At 35.3% G+C, this 21,055-nt stretch overlaps 1 protein-coding gene across 1 annotated transcript in view; it reads right to left on the bottom strand.

The window, feature by feature from the left end:
• Positions 1 to 20,057, bottom strand: part of PDE1A (phosphodiesterase 1A) — a 259,694-nt gene extending 239,637 nt beyond the window's left edge. Inside the window, exon 1 of the mRNA XM_022567198.2 lies at positions 19,086 to 20,057. Within this exon, the coding sequence (XP_022422906.1) occupies positions 19,086 to 19,138 (53 nt within the window). The 5' untranslated portion in view covers positions 19,139 to 20,057. The remainder of the gene's footprint in view (positions 1 to 19,085) is intronic.
• Between the last annotated feature and the right edge of the window lie 998 nt (positions 20,058 to 21,055).

Below are 21,055 nucleotides of genomic sequence, written 5' to 3'. Positions count from 1 at the left end.
GAAAAGTCTGCATAAATTTGTACTATACTTGGTAAACTTTTCCAAAGTTTATAATTGCTCAGAATTGTTTGTGTCCGATTTAAGTACAGTTTTTGCTTTCTTCAACACATTTTAAACAGTACATTTGAAATAAATGACAGCCCAGTGACCAAATAACAAAACTTGGCTGACTGCTTACTCTTGAAATAAATGTATATAGCTGAGTCTGCATGTGTTGGGAGTCTACTGAATAACTGCAATTTCCCCCAAAGTATCTCCCATGTAGAACACAATGTTTAAAGAATAACACAATGTTATTAAAGAATAAGTAATATATGTATGTATATATAAAATATTGGGTTGGCCAAAAAGTTCGTTCGGGTTTTTCATAAAGTTTTATGGAAAAACCTGAACGAACTTTTTGGCCAATCCAATATATATATACACATAGACACATACTATATATACACATGATATATACATGTATATATAATAACGTATATAGATATGTAGATAATTAAAACTCAGTACCATGGCGATTATTTGGGAGTTATACCAATTATTTAGGAGTTAGGAGGAGTTAGGGCTGTTTAGCATTGCTGGCACACAGTAATAATAAAAAGAAGACTGAGCTATAGCAGGTTATTATTGTTTTTAAATTCTCTATGGAAAATGTCAGTCGCAGGGCCTGCACCTAAGGACAACTGCCTCCCTGCCCCACAAGGCACTGCTACTGGTTTGAGCCAATGGGATTTAGTCAATTAATTTATGTAAAAATAATAATTTTTAAAGTTCGTCAATAAAAAAAAAGTGGCTCCCCAATGTTCCCTCCATATTTTATTCCCCCACACTATTACTCCCAGCTATTTTAGACAGTACAGTATTTAGACTTTGCATGGACTGTGTAGTCTGGCAGATGTGAGTTTGAATTCTGGCTCTGCTACTTCCTAGCTTCCTAGCTGTGTGATTTTAAGCAAGTTAGCTACCCTTCTGAGCTTCACTTTTAATTTTTCAACTTTAAAAAATACTCACTAGCATGACATAACTTACATACATACCAAACAAAAGGCACTTTTACGTCTTAGGTGCTCATTCAACGTAACCTTCATGATTATCCCTTCGCCTTGGCGCTGGACCTGCCATCTGCTGCAGACTCCTAAGTATCTTGGGCAGCAATTACTTGTGATAACTGGTGGACTAAATAGAGGGTTTATTTTATTTTCCTAAAATACATTTAAAATTAATTGTGATCTTTCCTGCTAAAAATCTACTTTCTTATAAACTATTTATATAAATGATCTATACTCATTGCTCCTTCTTTAGTACTACATAGTTTCCTGCTTTCTTCTATTCTTCTAAAGGTCTAACTTAAATGTTACCAACAGAGATCAGATCAACTCTATGGCCTTTGCTCATTCTCACAAAGGTGTTCACAAAATTCAGGAGCTGCAAAATCCACTTGAGGACAATTCACTCACCTTTCAGAGAGAAAACTGAAGCTCAGAATAGTGAAGTGATTTGTCTCACTAGCTAGAGGCTGGGCAGAGACACAGATCTGTTCCAAAGCAAGACTTTTTGTTCCATCTTCGTTACTGGTCGGTTGCTGCTCTGCGGCTCTCTGGTGACTTCCTCCATTCCTCTCTAATTCTCCTCTCTCCTCCTAACACTGGCCATGTCTCTTGTTTCCATATGACATCTCCTAATGAATGGTTTCTAAATTTATACTTTCTAAGAATAAATTTGTGAAAAAATTCAAAATTGTATAATAAACAATTCAACTAATTTACCATTTTAAAATGCACCCACAGTTTGAAACCGTGAATAAACATTTATTAGAGTATAATTTATCTTATATAAGGCCTGATATGACTTGGTATAAGTCTTGATATGACTTGTTCCCAACTATAAAACAATGATTGGCAATCTAAATATGAATGTGGGAATATCTCTCTAATGAACATATAAAAATTGCAATACAAGTAACACATGGGTATATAATAGAATAATATAACTGGGATCACATGGTCTGTGTCATTATGTGTAAAGCATTTCCATTTCTCAAACTCTGCTTCATGAGACTAGTATAATCACTTTCATTAATAACGTAGAATAATAAAACTTGCTAGATATGTGGACAAACATAGAAAATTTAAAAATTAAATGTATGCCCATCAACTTCTAATTGTCCTCTACATTTATTAATAATTTCTTTGACAGGTTTCCATTAACAGGGCACATAAAAGAAGCATTGTTCATTCCTTTTATGCCCACCCACACCATGCAAAGTCATCTGCAAAGTGTATATCCCTCAAAGCTGCTCTAGCACCGCCACCAGGTTTTCTCTGAAGCTTCATCTGCAGTCAGTTAATATGGAATGTGTAAGTCTCCCCAAACAGAAAATGCTCCAGTTTTTTTTTCTAACTTTTTAGTAAGTTGTAACATTCATACTGAAAATTACACAAATCATAAGTGTTAGCTTGATGAATTTCTGAAAATTAAATATACCCATATAACCAGAAGCCACATTAAAAAAACAAAAAACAAATGTCACCAAGGCCCAGAATCTTCTCTCATGCGTCCTTCAAGGGATTCCAAAGGTAACCACTTTTTTGACTTTTAATACCTATATTAGTTTTGCCTGTTCCTAAACCTTGAATGGAATCATACAATATGTACTCTTTTGTGTCTGGCTTCTTTTATTCAACAGATCTTTGAGATATTAGCCCATATTATTGCATACATTTATGGCTCATTGTTTCTCATGGCTTTATAGTATTCCACACAATGTACTTATGCTTTCTACTGTTGAAGAGCACTTGATGGTATTTTATTTCAGTTTATTACAAATAGTGCTTTTAACAACATGCTTGTACAGGTCTTTGATGAATATATGATATATATGTGCTTGTCTTGGGTAAACACCTAGGAGTGAAATTTCTGGGTGTACATATGTTGAGCTTCAGTAGATGCTGCAAACAGTTTTCCAAAGCTGTACTTATTTTCAGTCCCACCAATCATGTATGAGAGTTTTGATTTCTCTAAATCAATGGATTCTCAGTTGGGCATGATTTTATACTACAAGGAATATTTGTTAATGCCTGGAAACCTATTTCTCATTACAACTGGGGGTATATTACTGCCATCATGTGGGTAGGGGCCAGGGATGTTGCTCAACATCCTATAATGCACAAGGCAGTCCCTTGCAACAAAGATTTGATCTAGCATTGAGGCTGAGAAACTCCGCTCTAAAGCCTCACTAGCCCTGGGTAAATTTTTGGTTTTCACATTTAGCCATTCCAGAAGGCACATCATTGCATTTCCTTATGATTTTAATTTGCATTATATGACAACTAAATACAGTCATTTTAAAGTTTGAGACTTGGTCCATAGGTGGCAGTCCAATTCAGGTTCCCAAGAAAGCTACTTCAGACTTCCACCCTAAACTAAATAGCCCTCTTTATTTATTTATTTATTTATTTATTTATTTTTTTTAAACATCTTTATTGGGGTATAATTGCTTTACAATGGTGTGTTAGTTTCTGCTTTATAACAAAGTGAATCAGTTATACATATACATATGTTCCCATATGTCTTCCCTCTTGCGTCTCCCTCCCTCCCCCTCTTTATTTATTAAATCTTTGACCCTAGAGCATAGGCTCTGGAGTCAGGTGGACCTGGCTTTGAGTCCAAATTTTTCTACTTAAGAAAGTTATTTAACCTCACTGAACTTCAGTTTCTTTATCTGTAGTATCGGGGTATTAATGCCCACATTCTAGTGTTACTCTTACTATTAGATACAATAGGTAGGTAAAATCCCTGGTTCACAGTAGATGCTCAATAGGGATTATTACCTTGGGCTAGAAGCATAAGAGATGCAAAGAAATTAGACTAGAAAGAACACTAGATTGAGAGTTAAGACTTGTGTTCTAGTCCTGATTCTGACCTGACTCTGTAGTTGTGAGAACTTGGTCAAAACATTTAATGTCTTAAAGTTTTTTGTTTATTCATCTATGAAATAAGAGAGTCGCACTAGACATAAGGTTTTTTCAACCTGATCATTTTATAATTCTATAAACATGACAAAGCCTCAGTCATCAATAAGTTTATAATAAGGGAAGATAAGATATGCACTAAATAATAAATTATTATACCAATTTCTTACAAATATGCTCAGAAATACAGAGCTATGAGAAAAAAAAAAGTGTTACTATCATTAAAGCACAAAAGCAGAGAAGCTTATTTTTGCTGGAAAAATCAGGGAACACTTCATGAAGACAGTAGCATTTGAATTAGGACTTGAAGCATGGACTTGAAGAGGACAGAGAGTAAATTCAGACAGGAGATGGAGGAGAGACACTGAAGTAGAGGAAGCAGAGTGGGCATAAGCTCAAGAAGGGAAGTATAAGACAGTCCTAGGGGACAATGAGTCATCCAAAATGACTGTAGCATGGGATTTGTGAAAGGAGGAAGGAGATGAGGTAAACAAACAGTAGGTATAAAGTGTCTGGAATGCCAGAAGAGTCAATATGTCACTTAGTTGAAAATGAAGGGTCATTGAAAATTATGGAAGGTAGTGACATAACCATGACAAAGCTCTAAAGACTAATCTGATAACTCTAGAAACAAGGAACTGTGAAAGGAAGGGGTGGAGGTTAGAAGGTCAATTTGGAAAATATAACATTTTAGATAAGGGGGAAAAGGTTTTGAAGTAAAAAGTCACAAAGAGGAGAGAAATGTGTAATTTTCTAAGGACATAACTGAAAGGACTTGATATTTGTTTTGTTATGGAAGATAAGAAGTAGGGAGGCAACAAAAATAACTGAGATTTCAAGTCTAAATGGCAAGAGGGAAACATTTTATGCTTTCCTTAATAGCTGTCAACAAAGTAGCTGGGCTTAGGCTGTTCGTCTAAGCAATATTTCTCAAACGACAGTTTACTGGAGACTTTAATATCTTTGTAGATATTTAACACAAAGATTTCCACTATCAATTTAGGAAACACTAAATATCATATCATCCTCTTAAATATCTACATTTTACATAAACATAATAAAGTTCTAGGAAATAGTGTAGTAATGTGTGTGTGTGTACATGTGTGTAAAACTATTAACTCTCATGGGCACTAATGTTGCAAGAGACAAGCACACATATGCTCCTGAAATTACTCTTGTAGAGTATGTGTTATAATAAATCTCTTTGTGACAGATTAGTATCAGGTATCAGGAGGTCATTCAGGTGAAACATGTCTGAGATGGGAAGATACTGTCACTCTGGATAGAGCTGAGATCTACAAATGTAGATTTAGGAATCACCTAACAGAGAAGATAATTGAGATTATGAAAGGAGATAGTTTTGCAAGAGACTAGAGAAAGTAATGAGAGGATGTGGAAGCAACAGGCAGTCTACATTTTAAAAACTAATGAATGGAAGAAAGAGAGACTGAACAGTAACTTGACGGAGTAGAAAACCTAAGGGAAAATTATTTTAGAATGAGCTCTTCAAGTTACTCAATAAGTTATGGAGATGTCACCTAAACATTCTAGTCTAAGACAAGTCTTAAACATGGAATTCCAGATCCTTCCCTTGGCATCTGAATCTTTAAGGGAAAATTCAGAACTAATGCTCCACCTGGAAGTCCTAAGGCCATTGTATCCTCAGAGTTAAACTCACAGCTCTAAGGTGGCCTTAAATGTTCTAATGTTTACACTCGGAGGTAGAACACCTCAGGATAACACACTAATAGGCATAACCATTAGTTTTCTGAGTAATGCTAGGCATTCTGGGGTCTGGCAGCAGAGGAGGAGGAAAGAAAAGAGCAGAGAGTGGGAAGGAGCAACAATCATATTTTTATCTAGACATTTATGAGAGAAACAAGTTAAACAATTAGATGTAAGCTAGAGTCCTTCACCAGCGCAGCATTGACATAGACTCCATTAAATGGGGCTAAATTCCCAACTGCGCTAATAAGAGAGGAAAACAATGTGTTGGTAGGTAAGAAGAAGGATTAAGCAGAACAAATTATCCTGATGATATACATCGATGAAAATTATTCAACTTTAACAATTCAACTTCCACATGAGTTTGTCTAAAAGCTGGTATACAGAATTAATAAGAATTTTTATATAAAGTTTAGGTAAATGGTTATTTAGTAACAACAGCTGTTTAGAATGTCAGAATGTAGTCAGAATGTAGTCAGAAAGTGTTTTCCATTGTTTAAATAAGCAAATATCAAGAAATAATGAATCTAGTCTAGAAATGGAATGTATTTTAAACAAATTGTGTCTTTACCACCCTGTACCACAAAACCAAATATCTTTTTTTTTACTTTTATAAATATTTGATTCTTAAGACAGAGAAAATAGCCTTATAAGGGCACTGTATTGTTTGCCTAATAGAATGTGGGATTTATTTTCCCTCTAAAAAATAGATTCTTAGTATAATATTTTAGAAAAACTATCACAATAAAGAAAAATACTTTTAAATAACAAAACATGGGAGTTTTATGGCACTCAAGAATGACCTTAAATACATTAAAATAAAACACAATCAAAACAGTAAATTTCAAGCATTTTGAGTATTAGGATATTTACCGAAAGTAAAGCCTGAGAAAAAAAGACTAATAAGGTGGCAACTGTCAAATTATATTTTAACCATTTCTATTAATGAATTCATAATGAAGTCACAGTGAAAGTTAGTTCTAGTCTTACACAATCTAGAAGCCACATCCTTCAGTATCTGCAAGGGTCTTTCCGCTACCTTGGAAAATGCAGTTTATATTATGGTAGAAACAAATCTCTTCTGTTTAGAAACAGTTTCAAGTAACTGCCTGAACTTTACCTTTCTATTCCCTCCTCTTTACTTCTTCTAGAGACAGTATTTTATATCCTAAAATTCCTAGTAAGGGCCTCATATGTGCCATGTCAAACCTATGTTTGTGGGCTTCCCTGGTGGTGCAGTGGTTGAGAGTCCGCCTTCCGATGCAGGGGACATGGGTGCGTGCCCCGCTCCGGGAAGATCCCACATGCCGCGGAGCAGCAGGGCCCGTGAGCCATGGCCGCTGAGCCTGCGCGTCCGGAGCCTGTGCTCCGCAACGGGAGAGGCCGCAGCAGTGAGAGACCCGCGTACCGAAACAAAAAACCTATGTTTGTAAAGTCCTCACAGTAAATCATACGGCTCAGAGGACACATAGTAATTTACTTTTGCTCATTTTTTTCCCTTGCTTCACCTCCAGAAAAGAAAATTTTCATGTATATCGTGTGTATTAAATAATTCTGAGTAGCTAAAAAATTTTTAAATGATTCAGGTGACTTCGTTGTCAAGTGAGAATGTGTTATACCTCAAGGAATGATTGTATAGCTGCCCTGACATACACATTAAGGTCTCCTAACAGCATCTGTTAGGAAGGTGCAATCTGTAATAGAAGCCACACTTAACTGCTTGTTCTTAATGTCAGTACTCTTCAATGTTTCTTCCTCTGACTTGCTGTGACCCCTTGAGCCTCAATTTCTTTCTTCACCTATGAAATAGGGATCTATATAGTTTTCATTCTATTTCATAAGGATATCATGTGAACAGGTAGTATAACAGATGTAAAAATAATTTTTTAAACTCTTGATATGGGATTCTACACAAGCATAAGCCATCATTATTCAAAATGGAGTTATTTGTAGATTGAACAGTCTACATTTCACTAAGCATGAATTTAAGGGCAATGCTTCTTTTAAAAAAGCAAAAGAGTTGGGTAAAATGCTGCCAAACTTGTGTATACAGTGATACCTGGGTGTGATAATCCACACATAGCTCCCATCTGTTATTTCTTAATTTGCCCTCAGCTGTTTCAATAATGTGACTTTGTTCATCACTTCTCAATCTTTTCAAAATATTTCTTTTCCTTTTTTTAAACTCACACCATCACAGTTATGTAATAGAACATTAACTATTCTCTCAACTAGGCAACATTTTTTTTTGCCTAAGCTTCTCTAAGAGTAGATAAAAAATGTTAACTATGGAGAAATTTCTTGGGGTCAGACTATATTCTAGGTAACATAAGAAAAGAAATAATTAAAGGATGAAAACAAGACTACCCGAAAACAAAATGAATTTCAGAAAAATAAAGGAGACATTTTCTGAAAAAACTTAGGGGAACAAAAATGTGTACTTTGAAACAATTTCTGGAGATACTAATAAGCATTATATAGAAATAGAATATGATTTGGGAAATACTGGAGTAAACAATCTTATTTTACTGCACGAATTCTAATATTCTTTGTAAATCTCTAAGAGGAGAATGAGTATGACAGGCAGTATTTTCCAAACTTATTTGATGTTTTGTTCAGAGTATCTCGGGGGGATAGTGCCCTATGATGAAAAAGCATTTTGGAAATACCGAGCTCAGGAGTTTGGTTCATCAGGTTTGTCGGTTTTAACAACAGACCAGACAGGTGACAGCACATATTTACAAAATAAATGCAGTATGGCCCTTGACTCGCTAGCCCTAACCAAACTTTCAGCTACACATCTTTTCCACACACAGAAGCTCAGCTCTATGCTGGCCATTCAGGAGTTCTCCCTATTGGCAAAACTCTCCCAAACACTTCATGAACTTTTATATTCCCATGTCTTTGCTTATGCCATGCCATCTTTTTGATGTCCTTTCTTTCTGCTACTTGCCTGTCAAAAGCCTAGGCACCCTTCAATGTTCATTCTCAATTGTTCCTCCCTCTTATGTCATTGTCTTTCATGTGTGCTTCTCTTTAAGGCAGTAGTTCTCAAACTTGGCTATACATTAGAAATACCTAGAGAGTTTTAAAAAAACACTGATTCCTGAGTCTCATCCAGCAATTTTGATATAATAGGTCTGAGATACAACCCTGGTATTGGGATTTTCAATTCCCCAGTGATTGTAAGACAGCCAATGCTGAGAACAATTGCTCTGGAGTCCATGGTAATTTGTCTCTGTACTTTATAGACCTACATCCTAAAAAAGGGTTTCAGATTTTTTAGAGGAGAAACTTAGCCCTCTTCATAGGCACAGATTCCCTGTATCCATAGACATTTTTGAGTGAAAAAAGAAAGTACTGTATGATCTCACCTATATGTGGAATCTAAAACAAAACAAAGCAAAAAACAAGCTCATAGATACAGAACACAGACTGGTGGTTGCCAGAGGTGGGAGAGTAAGGGGAGGTGATATACTGCTTCACATAGAATATGTTTTACCTGTTTATTAAATTAACAAAATTCATTTCACCTGAAAAAAATTATTGGGCTTACATTTCCAATGTTGATGCTAATTTTATTAAAAGGTTTTCCAAACTACTCTGCTTTTCCATTCCTATTTTATGTAAATTATATCATTAAGGAAAGTGGCTCCCAATCTAGCTGTAAATCAGCATAGAACAGGGAGCATGAAGAAATAAACAAAGCTTTCTACTCCCAGACCTACTGAAGCAGAATCCCTGAGGTTAATTTCAGAAGTTTGTTTTGTTTTGTTTTAGTTTGGTGTAGTTTAGTTTAGTTCAGTTTAGTTCTGTAAGCTGCAATTCTAATGTCAGTAGAAAACATTCATTTTGTGAATCAGTGACTTAAAAGAGAAATTTTATAATTTGTGCTTTTATGAAAACATTTACTCATTATGGTAGTGTTTGGGAGGGTTCAGTAATAGAAAACAATATCATAAATCTATCCCATAAAAATAAATCATTTTTAAAAGATAATAATCATAAATCCCTAGAGAATACACATTATGGATGAGAAGAATATTATTCAAATTCATAAGAAAGTATTATTTTATTTTAATATTTACAAGGCCTTCTTTCCATGTCTTAGTTTTAATGGAATTGTAATCGAATTGCCAAAAATTATATACTTAACTATATTCAGCTTTTATTAAAACAACTAATTTTCTCAAGTCTGTTAGCATGACACTTGGTAAAATCAATTCTCCAAGAGGAGTTAGGAAAGTATAGGTCATTATGTTTGTAATAGCTCATGTTTTAGGCAATTAGGGGAAACTTTTTTAACTTTAAACTTTTTTAAACTTTTTAAACCAGGAATCTCAGGCATGCTATAACCCTGGAGTCAGGTAAGGCACATTTGACCCATCAGCCACTGAAGGGTCAACTAGACTTCACTATTCTGTTAATATATATTTTTTCCTATTCTCCCTGGTCACTCAGATAACTTTAACAGCATGAAAGAAAAATTCAAGTTATTGCTGTATCTTCAATGGCTGAATGAACTATGGCTGGACTAAAGGAAAGAAGAATCAGAAAGAGCATAAAAGCTTTCAGAGAGCATTAATTGTATTAATTAATGTGTTTCCTTTTATTAATGCCCTCCGCCACCAATTCTGGGCTTGGTCTTGTAACTTTCTGATTTTTCCAATAAGAAGTAGCAACTTGACTCAATCAGAGACTTGAAAAAGTGTGAGTTTATCCTTCTTTTCATGAATTCCTGTTATTACCGTGAGAACATGTCCAGTCTAGCCTGCTGGAGGGATAAGAGGTACACGTGGAGGAAACCCAAGTTGTATAACCAAGGTCCTCCTAGACCAGCCAGCTCACAGCAAACCCACCATCTGGCCACAGATGCATGAGAAAGCTTCATTGAGATCAACCGACTTTGGCACAGATCACAGAACCATCCAGCTAATCTATAGACTCATGTCATTTTAAGTCGCTATGCTTTAGGGAGATTTAAAAACAGTGATAGCTGACACAATTGTCTTCAGTGTTTGAAAGGCTGTCCTGTGAAAGAGAACATTTGGATCCTTCTTGTGCCAGTTCTACTAAGAGAGAAAAAGTTGTATTGATAGGAAGACAGATTTCCACTTGAGAAAGTACTTTCTAACAAGTCATAGTTGTTCAAAGATATCAGCATTGAATTCCCCGATTCTAGGATAATTCAAGTTGGGGCTAAAATGAATGCATTTTATTCATTCAACAATTATATATTTCTTCATCTATTCCTTTAATGCTACAAAATTATATACAGATTATCAGTATAAGTATGTTGTGGAGTATATTGGTTTTCTCATTCTTTAACTGGTATTAGAAACAACAGCCAAGTACCCACTCCTCTAGTAATCCTCTCGGATGTAGATGCCAGAATTTTCATCCAAGATTTATTGGCCATCATTCACCCTGAAAATGGAGAGATGACCACTATGTGGACCTAAGGAAACAAATTATTCATTCTATCATTCATTCGTTTTAAGGGTCACCAGCTAACAGGCTTCAGTTGGATTTTGTTCAGTCTATCAGTGTTTTTAAAAATGTGAAACCAAATGTTTTGTGTTTTCCATCTATCACAGTTCCCAGCACTTCCTATTTCAAACATTTACAGTACTGACCTGGTCCCTTTGGGTATTTAAGTTTAAAGACTTGGTAAGTTCTTACTTATGACTCACATTCTACCAAAAGTTATAGGAAATAGAGATTCAATATGGATTCCAGCCTTAGGAATCCTACAGTATTGGAGGAGAGTTGATCCCCTTAAGTAATTATAATAGACTGGAGTGAAACGTGCAGTAAAAGAGATGCAGATAAAATGACATGGGATCGCAGAATTAGAAACAATTGGATGCAGCTGGACTGAGAAGCCAATGCTTAATTAGTGGGCACAGAAATTACAGAGTCTCTTTTTCTATTAGTTGTTTCTCAAAGACACCATCACTGGAATGGTTACAAGCATTTGAAATCTTCCTTACAGATCTCCAACAGACAGGTGGTCCAGATTATCACATCCCTAATTTCATCCAAATTTTAATTTAATGATACAATTTAAAAGTGACTTGACCTACTACAATTTTCTTTTCCTTCTTTAATTAGGACTCAAAAAATCGCCACATTTGTATGTTAAAGATACAACCCTACTGTTCTTCATTACCACAGGTCTTCAAACAATTTGTTCCAAGCACTTTGATCCTTAAAAATGTCAAATTAAATATTAATATTTTTAAATCTGAAGCGATGATTTTCATAATAAAAGCCCATGACTTTCAATGCCTAAAAACAATTTGTTAATGAGTATATAATTAATATTTAAATATCTGTTTTGATGTAATAACACTTCTAAAAATAACATCCTAAGATCCTAAAAGCTAGAGTCACCAAAACACCAAAAATAGACACAAATTTGACTCAGAATTTACAGTTCTCCATAACAAAAAATATGACTCTAATGGAGCAGGCTTGGGATGTTACAAAGGTAACTCTGGAAGCTTTATCATCTGTTCCTTCAAATGCACTGTGAATTGCCCCCTACACTTCCAGCAGCTCCAGTTCAGGAAACGTTGGATTTTCCTCAATTAGAGATCAGGTCCAAGTGGCCTTAATCAAATACATAAACAAACTGAAGCTTTCCCATGAGAACTATCAAAATTATGTCATGTTGAGTCACAGAACCAAAGAGACTAGGTTTATAAATACTGCAGACTTCTTTAAGCTTATTCTCTATAAACCTACAGGTCATCTTTAAACTTACTATTATTTTTTCATTGCTATTATTATTATTTTTCATTGCTTTTTATCTAAAACTATAGGTAACAGGCTGATTATTCCAAATATAAAATTTTCCAGATGGTATAAATTATCCCCACTAGATCATTTTACCTGCATAATCTTGATTTTCCTCAATTCAAACATTTCAGATCTTTGAAAAGCAGTTTCTAATCATACTGATGTCCTAGATGAACGCAAACAGCACCAAGAACCTCTAGCTTAGAAAACAAAATTTGCATAGCTCCTGAGTGAAAGATGCTTTCCCATGTTTTAATCTATTCCTTTTTCCTGGATCCATACCCAAAATTATTATGAATTTAATACTTCCTCATGAAGTTGCCCTGAAGAATATATGCTTGTACCTTGTCTAAAAATATGCTAAGATTTTGATGAATAGTAGCTCTTGGTATTGTTACCACCTACTGCTGTTGCTGCCGCTAGTGATGATAAGTTTATTGGACATAATTGAAATTTTTGTAAACTGTGGGTGAAATAATATCAGAAGGACTGAATTCCTGACTTTAAAATGTATGACAAATTACAGTTTATCTATTTGTGATGACCATTTAAAAGTTATAGCTGGGCTTCCCTGGTGGCGCAGTGGTTAAGACTCTGCCTGCCGATGCAGGGGACACGGGTTCGTGCCCCGGTCCAGGAAGATCCCACATGCCGCGGAGCGGCTAGGCCCGTGAGCCATGGCCGTTGAGCCTGCGCGTCCGGAGCCTGTGCTCCGCAACAGGAGAGGCCACAACAGTGAGAGGCCCGCGTACCGCAAAAAAAAAAAAAAAAAAAAATTAGAGCTACTTTTATCACAACTGGGGTAAAAAAAGGCACCACAATGTCTGATAGTTTTTTCCTTGATAAACATTTCCTGTCTTACATTCAAATGTATTTGTTGTTTTACCCTGATTTTCGTAATTTATTTTAAAGATCAATTGTGTCTATTCCTTCCCTATAAGTCATACAACGACCTTTGACCAGCAGCAACAACATCTTGACCTAGACAACTAAAAGATTAATTTGTAATGAACATGTCTGTAATAAAACATATTTGTTCTTCTATTAATTAGCATTGTGTCTGATAATGTCATAGACTTTAAATTCATATCACTATGTCTATTTTCCAGAAGTTTCTTTTTTTAACATCTTTATTGGAGTAAAATTGCTTTACAATGGTGTGTTAGTTTCTGCTTTATAACAAAGTGAATCAGTTATACATATACATATATCCCCATATCTCTTCCCTCTTGCGTCTCCCTCCCTCCCACCTCCAGAAGTATTTTTCACTTTCATAGCAAAGTGGAAATAACTTAAGTGTTAATTATTTTGTTCTATCAATCAATTGTCACTTACATAAAAATTATCATTTAAAAAAAACCCTGAAACTAAATTTCCAGTATATAACTATGTAGCCATTGCAAGTCAATTCATTTTCCTTTTTCTCTCTTTTTTTTAAATAAATGAATTCACAATCTCCTAGAAACAAAAACTGGTAAAATATTTTCATAAATATAGAGTTATATTTTGGATTTGACTTACATAGAGCTTTTTCTTATGAGGAAATACATTTCATAAAAGAAAAGGTATTTAATATACCATACTACTTCCACAGTTCACACTTTTTTTTCCCATGTAATTACTTTTCACTTTGATGACTTTATACTAAATACATTTCTCTCTAAAGTACACATTTTTTTTGTGAGAAGGTGTTAAAAAGAGACAAAGCACAGAATGTCATAAATACTTAAATATTTATGAGACAAAAATGCCAATGTCCTATAATGTATTACAATTTGTTTAAATTTTGAAGTGATTTTGCATTTTATATTATTTGTTCACGTTTTCTACTGTTCCCAAAACACTGAAGGAAATGGGTCTGAAGCATGGAATAATTAACACCTAGAAAACTACTGTAAATCAGCAAAGCAGTCAGGTGCTCCACCTTATTACTCTCTAAAAATCAGTAATATTACTGATTCCTTATTATTGTCTAAAAATCAGAAATGTGGTGTCATCCCTGCATATTAGCAACTTCTGATCTAGCTTTGACACTGATGTTAATACACTGAGCATAAAGTGGGACTAAATAAAAATGATTACAGTCCAAAAGGTATATGATTTTAAATATGTAACAGATATTTTATGCTATTCCTCTATAAAGAATAGATCACAACCTAGAAATTAGAATTCAGACCCAGCAATAGGGTACTAACCATCCCCAGTAGGTCCACAAACAAACAAAATTAGGACCGCTTTTCTTTTCCTAGGCATCTCACTGCTTTCTACATCTTCATGTGAAGAGAATATGCCTGCCAAAAATACACTCAGAATTCCTCTGCTAACAGACACTTGTAAAAATAAAACTTTGAAAAGACATAAAGAGAAGAAACAGCATGTTCTAAATGCTATGAAGAATCCAACATGATTTTCATTGGTCTTGGGCCCTGGCAGCCATTCGACTTGTACTTTACTGTCTCAGCTCCTGTATGCATAGACCGGTTCTCAATTCTAGGGCTGATGAAGAACTATTTGTATGATTTCATTTGTAGCTTTTTAGTGCTACTTCTAATGAGAAGTCACCCCAAAAATAACTTATCCACTTTTGAATTCTGAAAGAGGTTCAAAAGGTTGTTGGTTCTAAAAAATACTAAATAAGTCTTAACATGTAAGAAGAGTTTCAATTTATTTTTTTAATTCATTTTTCTACCTACTTTCAGAAAGAATTTGAGCAACAAACAGAAAAAGAAAAGATGCACATACAATAGAATTTGATAAAATAAAATATCAAATCAAGTGGGAGGAGATAATTACAACAAAAACCCGGACTTAAACACTAAACACTTCATGGCAGTGAAATTCAGATAAGAATTATTTTCACTGATGCAATTTTATTAGGAGAAACAGATTTTTCGTGTATCAAAGTCTAAGATTGATTCATCCCCTGGGAATATAGAAAGTTCACTAAGCAATATGAGTATGCAATAAGATGGAAGTGTCTTCAGCAATTGTTTTACTGAAGTTACGTAAAGGTACTTCATCTGAAATGTGCTGTAAATCGATGAATCTTTTTATATAAAGAGATTATGATTACTAGAGATAAAACTGTAGTAATACAGAAAAAGAAGTTTTTAGAGGTCTAAAGAATGTGTGTATCTGAGGGCTCTCATATCGTGTTGATTCATATCTTGGATTTTAAAGATCTATGCAATTTTATTTTCTAAGTGCTGAGGAACAAACTCAGTGTTGTTGATGGAAAACACATTAATACATGTTTTGTAACAGTGTTTCCTTCCTGGAAAATTACAATATAAAGCCTAAAGTGTTTCTCTTGAGTAAAGGCAGAACCATCTCTTCTTGGTACAAGTCTGAGCTGCAAGAACATCTGCAGGCAGAACCACAAAATATGTCTGAGATGCATCATTTATATATGCTCAGGACTGAATAGTCTCATTGATCCCAAAGTAACATATGAAATGCATGAAAGAGATCATATATATTCCCACCTCGGCCATAAAAGAAACTCTGCCTTTGTTCCTTGCTTCACAGATCTGACATGAAAATGTATATCTAAAATTTCCATGGTAGACTTTTAAAACATAGATTTAATAACCTAACTATGTGAAATGATTTGGGAATCAGCACTGTAGGAGACACATTCTTAGAGACAGTTTCTTAATAGCATGTAAGATTCCTCCCAGCCTTCCCAATAGCATACCAGCAATGGAATTTCAATATTCATCATCTCTAAAAATCTCTCAAATTTTTTACACCTGATGGATGACTTCTACTATCTGAAATTTAGGGAGATCATGTTGATGAAAAATTGATATTAATTCAGTCTCAAAAATTAAATTTAAAAAATCTTGCTCTTATCTTTCTCAATTCACTTAGTACCAGATTAGTCTGAAATCTGTCTTTTCCATTATAATTTCCCACAATGTTGTTATCTCTTTTTTGGCACCCATGATCGGCCTGTGCCACGGTTACTTAGATATATACTAGATGATCTGCCTTGTGAGGGTCGGTAAGGTTTGTTTTTTGTTATCATGTCTGGCCTCCCCAGTGCCATATCCCAGATTATGGACAGGTCTACTCAACCAGAGAATGCCAGGTGAATTGAATTAAAGCTGTGGGTTCAAGTCCAGAAGAAAGTAGCATGTATATAGAAATTTGAATGGTGTCAATATGTCAGATGTTCCTAAAATAAATTCTGGGCTGATCTCTCTTAAAGGCTAAAATTTTAAATGAATTATTTATAAAAAGCAAAGACACTTCACAAAATTTCTGTTAAACTTGTAAACTAGCACATATGAAACATTCTAGCACAGATTTGCTTACCATGTGGATTGAGAAACAGTGTGCAAAGCCCTTAGGAAGCGGGGTGTACACAAGTACATACTGAGAAGGAAAGGTCTGGTACATGGGTCTCTGACCAGAAAGGGCAGGCCTAGAAGGATGTCTCAGTGTGAAAGGCTGGACAGCCCAGGAAGAGCCCAAGAGGACAAGGGAGCTGCGAAAGGAGGCTGACAAAGAAAATGAAGTGAGACATGGGATATGGGCCAAAGATGCCAAAGCCAAGCTTAAACCACTTCCCAGCTTGCCCAAAAGCACAACTAGCTATTAGAAAGCCCATTACTAAAGAACAGCCTAAAACTTTCTCTGAGGAATTACATCTAGTCATTTGGATCTTTTAAGATGCTCTCCACCTCCCTTTTCCCTCATCACAATCACATCCTGATTAAAGCAAAGTCAGCCGTCAACATGCCAGTTGACCAATCAGTCCCACCCTACATCTAGCCTTAATCTGTTTTCAGTCAGGGACCCATTTCAACATTTACTTGAAATAATTGCCTGGGTGAAAGTATGTCCTCTTTGGTAGCTGTGTTTTCTCTTCTAGGTCATCAGGATCATGAAGCAATCATTTGAATTTACCAAATTTTATTCTAATTATCTGGACAAAGAATCCCACCTTCCACAAAGGATCTGCTCTTTATATGAAAAATAACAGAAGCACAGTCGAATTGCAATTCCCCTGCGAGTGGCACCTTAGCATATAATTTATCAGGAGGAGACAAGGATTTGGCATAAACCAATGAAAGATCACCTGCCACAAATCACAACAGCTCCACAATGGAGTAATGCACTAAAGTTGATGGCTAAGTGGATCTGATTTTATCCAACATAACCTTGCCCTCCTGAACTTCTGAGGGTGCCCTCTTCAAGTGATGCCTCAGTGTGGTTGAGTTTGGAATTATCTGTGCAACTCTCATACCTCTTTGAAGTCACACATGCACTTGAGAGAAAATAGAAGTGAATTATGTAGGGACTGGAAGAACTTTTCCAGCTCCTGCCATAAGAAATATGGCAGGTGAATACACATTTGCTGGGGGGGGGGGGCGGTCATTTTGGATTTTTGGTTAAATTTACAAATGCATATTTAAGTAGACACATTATATGAAATCCATAATATAGATTTAAAAATATTTATCTTCAAAAGGCTTTAAAACAGATTTGGGCTAACATTTTGTTTTAAGCATTGCAAGAGTATATTATTTTCTACTAATAATATTGTTGTAATGCTTAATCAATACATAAAATAGAAACATTTTATATAACTATACTCCTTGAGGCCCACTCTTATTCATTATTTAACAACGATGGAATGTCAGGAATTCCACCCATAAACTTCTATCATCCTGTTGTTAATTCAAGATCAACAACCAGTGGCTGCAAATTGACTTTAACATTTAGTATTGTTAACATGTAGTATCTTTGCTATATTTAAGATATTACCTGGGGGGAAACACAAATTTATTATACAATTAACTTTTTTAAATTGTCTGTTTTAAGAGGCAGAAATTGTTTGTGTTCATTTTCTAGCTACTTTAAAATTCTTAATTCCCAATTCTGGATTCTAAAGCACATAACAGGTAACTAAAGAATCAGGAGTTATAGAGTCAATGAAGAAATTGCTGCTGTCTTAGAAAAAGAGTGTCTCTCCCCTCAAAATAAAACCTTAGCCCAATCCATTATACTAGATCTAATTCTGCCTGGCCCAAGATTCCACCCCAGTGTAAAATATCTCCTATTGCCCTACTGTTTCTTTAACTGCTATACAGATACTCCTGAACTAACTGTAAGATGTACACACTCTAGTATAATAGCCATCAAGTTCAAATTTGTCTCCCCATATATTACTTCAAAAAAGTGTAGCATTCACAGCACTGAAATACTACTTCTGAGCGAAATCAGTTGAAAGAACCAAGCACAACATTTCCCATTTACAGGGCTATGCAACCACTAGAAACAGGGAGGGATTGCATAATGTTTCAGAAGTTTTTCCAGTGCTATGTCATTCATGTGCATAAAAAGCTAATGCAATGCATTTCTAAAATACATTCTGAAGAATTAATAAAAGCTTGGGCATAGGGTTTCAGAAAATAGAAAATAAAAGGACTCCTTCAGTATGCATTAAGTTAAACTTTAGGCACACTCTTTATTGCTTTGCTGTAGCTTAGTGCCAGAATTCCCAAGTTAAGTATGAAAAAGAGAAATTACATTTCCTGATAGCCCTGGAGCCACCTAGGATGTAGCATCACTTACCTAAAGATGGGTCTTTGGAGATGTTTCCTCCTGATTGTGACATGGTCATCCATTTAAAGGTGAAAGTTTAACTTGTTCCTGGGAACCACTCCAGAAATCCAGGGAGAGAATGTGGAAGCTTATCCTGATCTATTGTGCTGCAAGGAGCCCAGAAGGAAAAAGTAGTTTTCTCTTTCTCTTTTTGGGTGCTCGAGAAAACTTCCCTGCTCTCTGCCAGCTGAGCAGTGTGTCCATAGAGGCCACATAAGACAGGCACGTTGGGGCACTCCCCCACAGAGCAGGGTGTGCAAAAACACCGAGTCACGTTGACATGGACAAGAGGAGTGCACAGGACCCTCAGAAACAGAACAAAACAAACAGAAACCTTCCTACCCCCGTGGCACCCAGGTAGGAGCTCCCTAGGTTATTGCAGCCATGAGAGCACTCCTTCCACATGCTGGTCAAGCTCAGAAAAGCTAAGTCCCTCCCTGTCTTTAAAACAGCCCGTTCTGAGGTTCAACTTTTTTCTTCAAAATAAAAGTTGTACAGCTGGTTCAGCAGTCCCATGTGAGTACCCTCTGAAAGTTTGTTCTGTTAAAATAAGAAGAAAGATGTTCTTTCTTCTTATTATACAAATTAATGAAGAAATACAAATTAATACAAATTAATGAAGAAAGATGGACGCAGGCTGCATGGCTGGCTTTGATTCAAGAGATTATAATTATTTTACAATCTTGCTTTTATTCTTGCTGGATGAAGTGTGGAGACGACTCAACATTTTTGGCACTCATAACCTAATAACCTACACTTGGCTGAAGTCGAAGATGCCATTTCAACTGATAGAAACCCCTGTGAAGCTAGCCGGAGCTACAAAAGTTAGAAAAACAAAATTTTCTTAATTCCATCAGTGACACTGTACCCAGATATCTGTACCCAAGTGTAGCTTTCCAACTAAGAGGGGAAACTGCAAAAAAGATATGGAAACACACACACACACAAACACAATTTTTTAAGTCCCCCAAAACTCCCTGGGAACCTAAGGTTTTTATATTATACAATCAAATTTTAATTTATGAAAATAAAAAGAAAGAAAAGTAGATATAAGAAGTTGTGAACAGCTGAAAATAAATGACATTAAAAATTATTTTACTTGGAAGACTTAGACTCACACTGCAGGGACTTTTGTTCAAGTTACAGATAAGGCGAATCCCCATATTTTAATATAACTTATTTTGGAGACATTCCTGTATCTAAATCACTAAAAAAATTTCTACTCAATCGATAATGTCATGAGATTCCAGGCCACAGGTATGTTATGTAATAAAATAAACCATCTGAAAGCACGATTAAAATGTTTTAAAAAATACACATGTAATAAAAGGTGAAAAAACTGAGAGACACACATGCTTTAGTTGAATAATACATACAAATAAGGATCAAATGTCACAGAGGGGGATATGATCATTATGGTGACAACCTGTAGCTCTTAGCACCCTCTAAATATGCCCACAGGAGCAAGAACACCTTTTTTTTTTCCTCCCAGAGGAGAGACAAAGAAGAAGAGAATTAAAAATAAATCATTGATCATATTGAGCAGTTCTAATCCACACTAGGAAATGGAATCAGTCTGAGAATGCATTGAACTAAAAATAAAATAAGTGGCTTCTAGTCCTAGTTCTATTATTAGCTTTCGTTTTGTCTACTTTGATTTTAGAAAACTGAGATGATTTCTTCATTAACATGATGGAAGGAACTCAACAGGAATACTAATAAACATCTAACCAAGGTACAGTTCAAATGACAAGCAAGTATACAATCTTACTTGAGGCTCAAAGCCTTGATTTATCAACTGCAGAATCTAAACGTTGTTAAACTAATTACAGAAAATCCATAAAATAACATCATTGCTTGCATTAGGTTTATATTCTTTTTGCTCTGAAGTTAAGGTAGAAAACTTAGATTCCCACTTATATTTTACACTATATTTATTT

This window comes from Delphinapterus leucas, chromosome 8 (genome assembly GCF_059928025.1).
Source record: "Delphinapterus leucas isolate spDelLeu-1000000601 "Yukka" chromosome 8, BTC_Dleu_Yukka2, whole genome shotgun sequence".
NCBI classification, from domain to species: Eukaryota; Metazoa; Chordata; class Mammalia; order Artiodactyla; family Monodontidae; genus Delphinapterus; species Delphinapterus leucas.
Note: the sequence above shows the minus strand (reverse complement) of the source record. Positions and strands in the feature narration are given on the sequence as shown.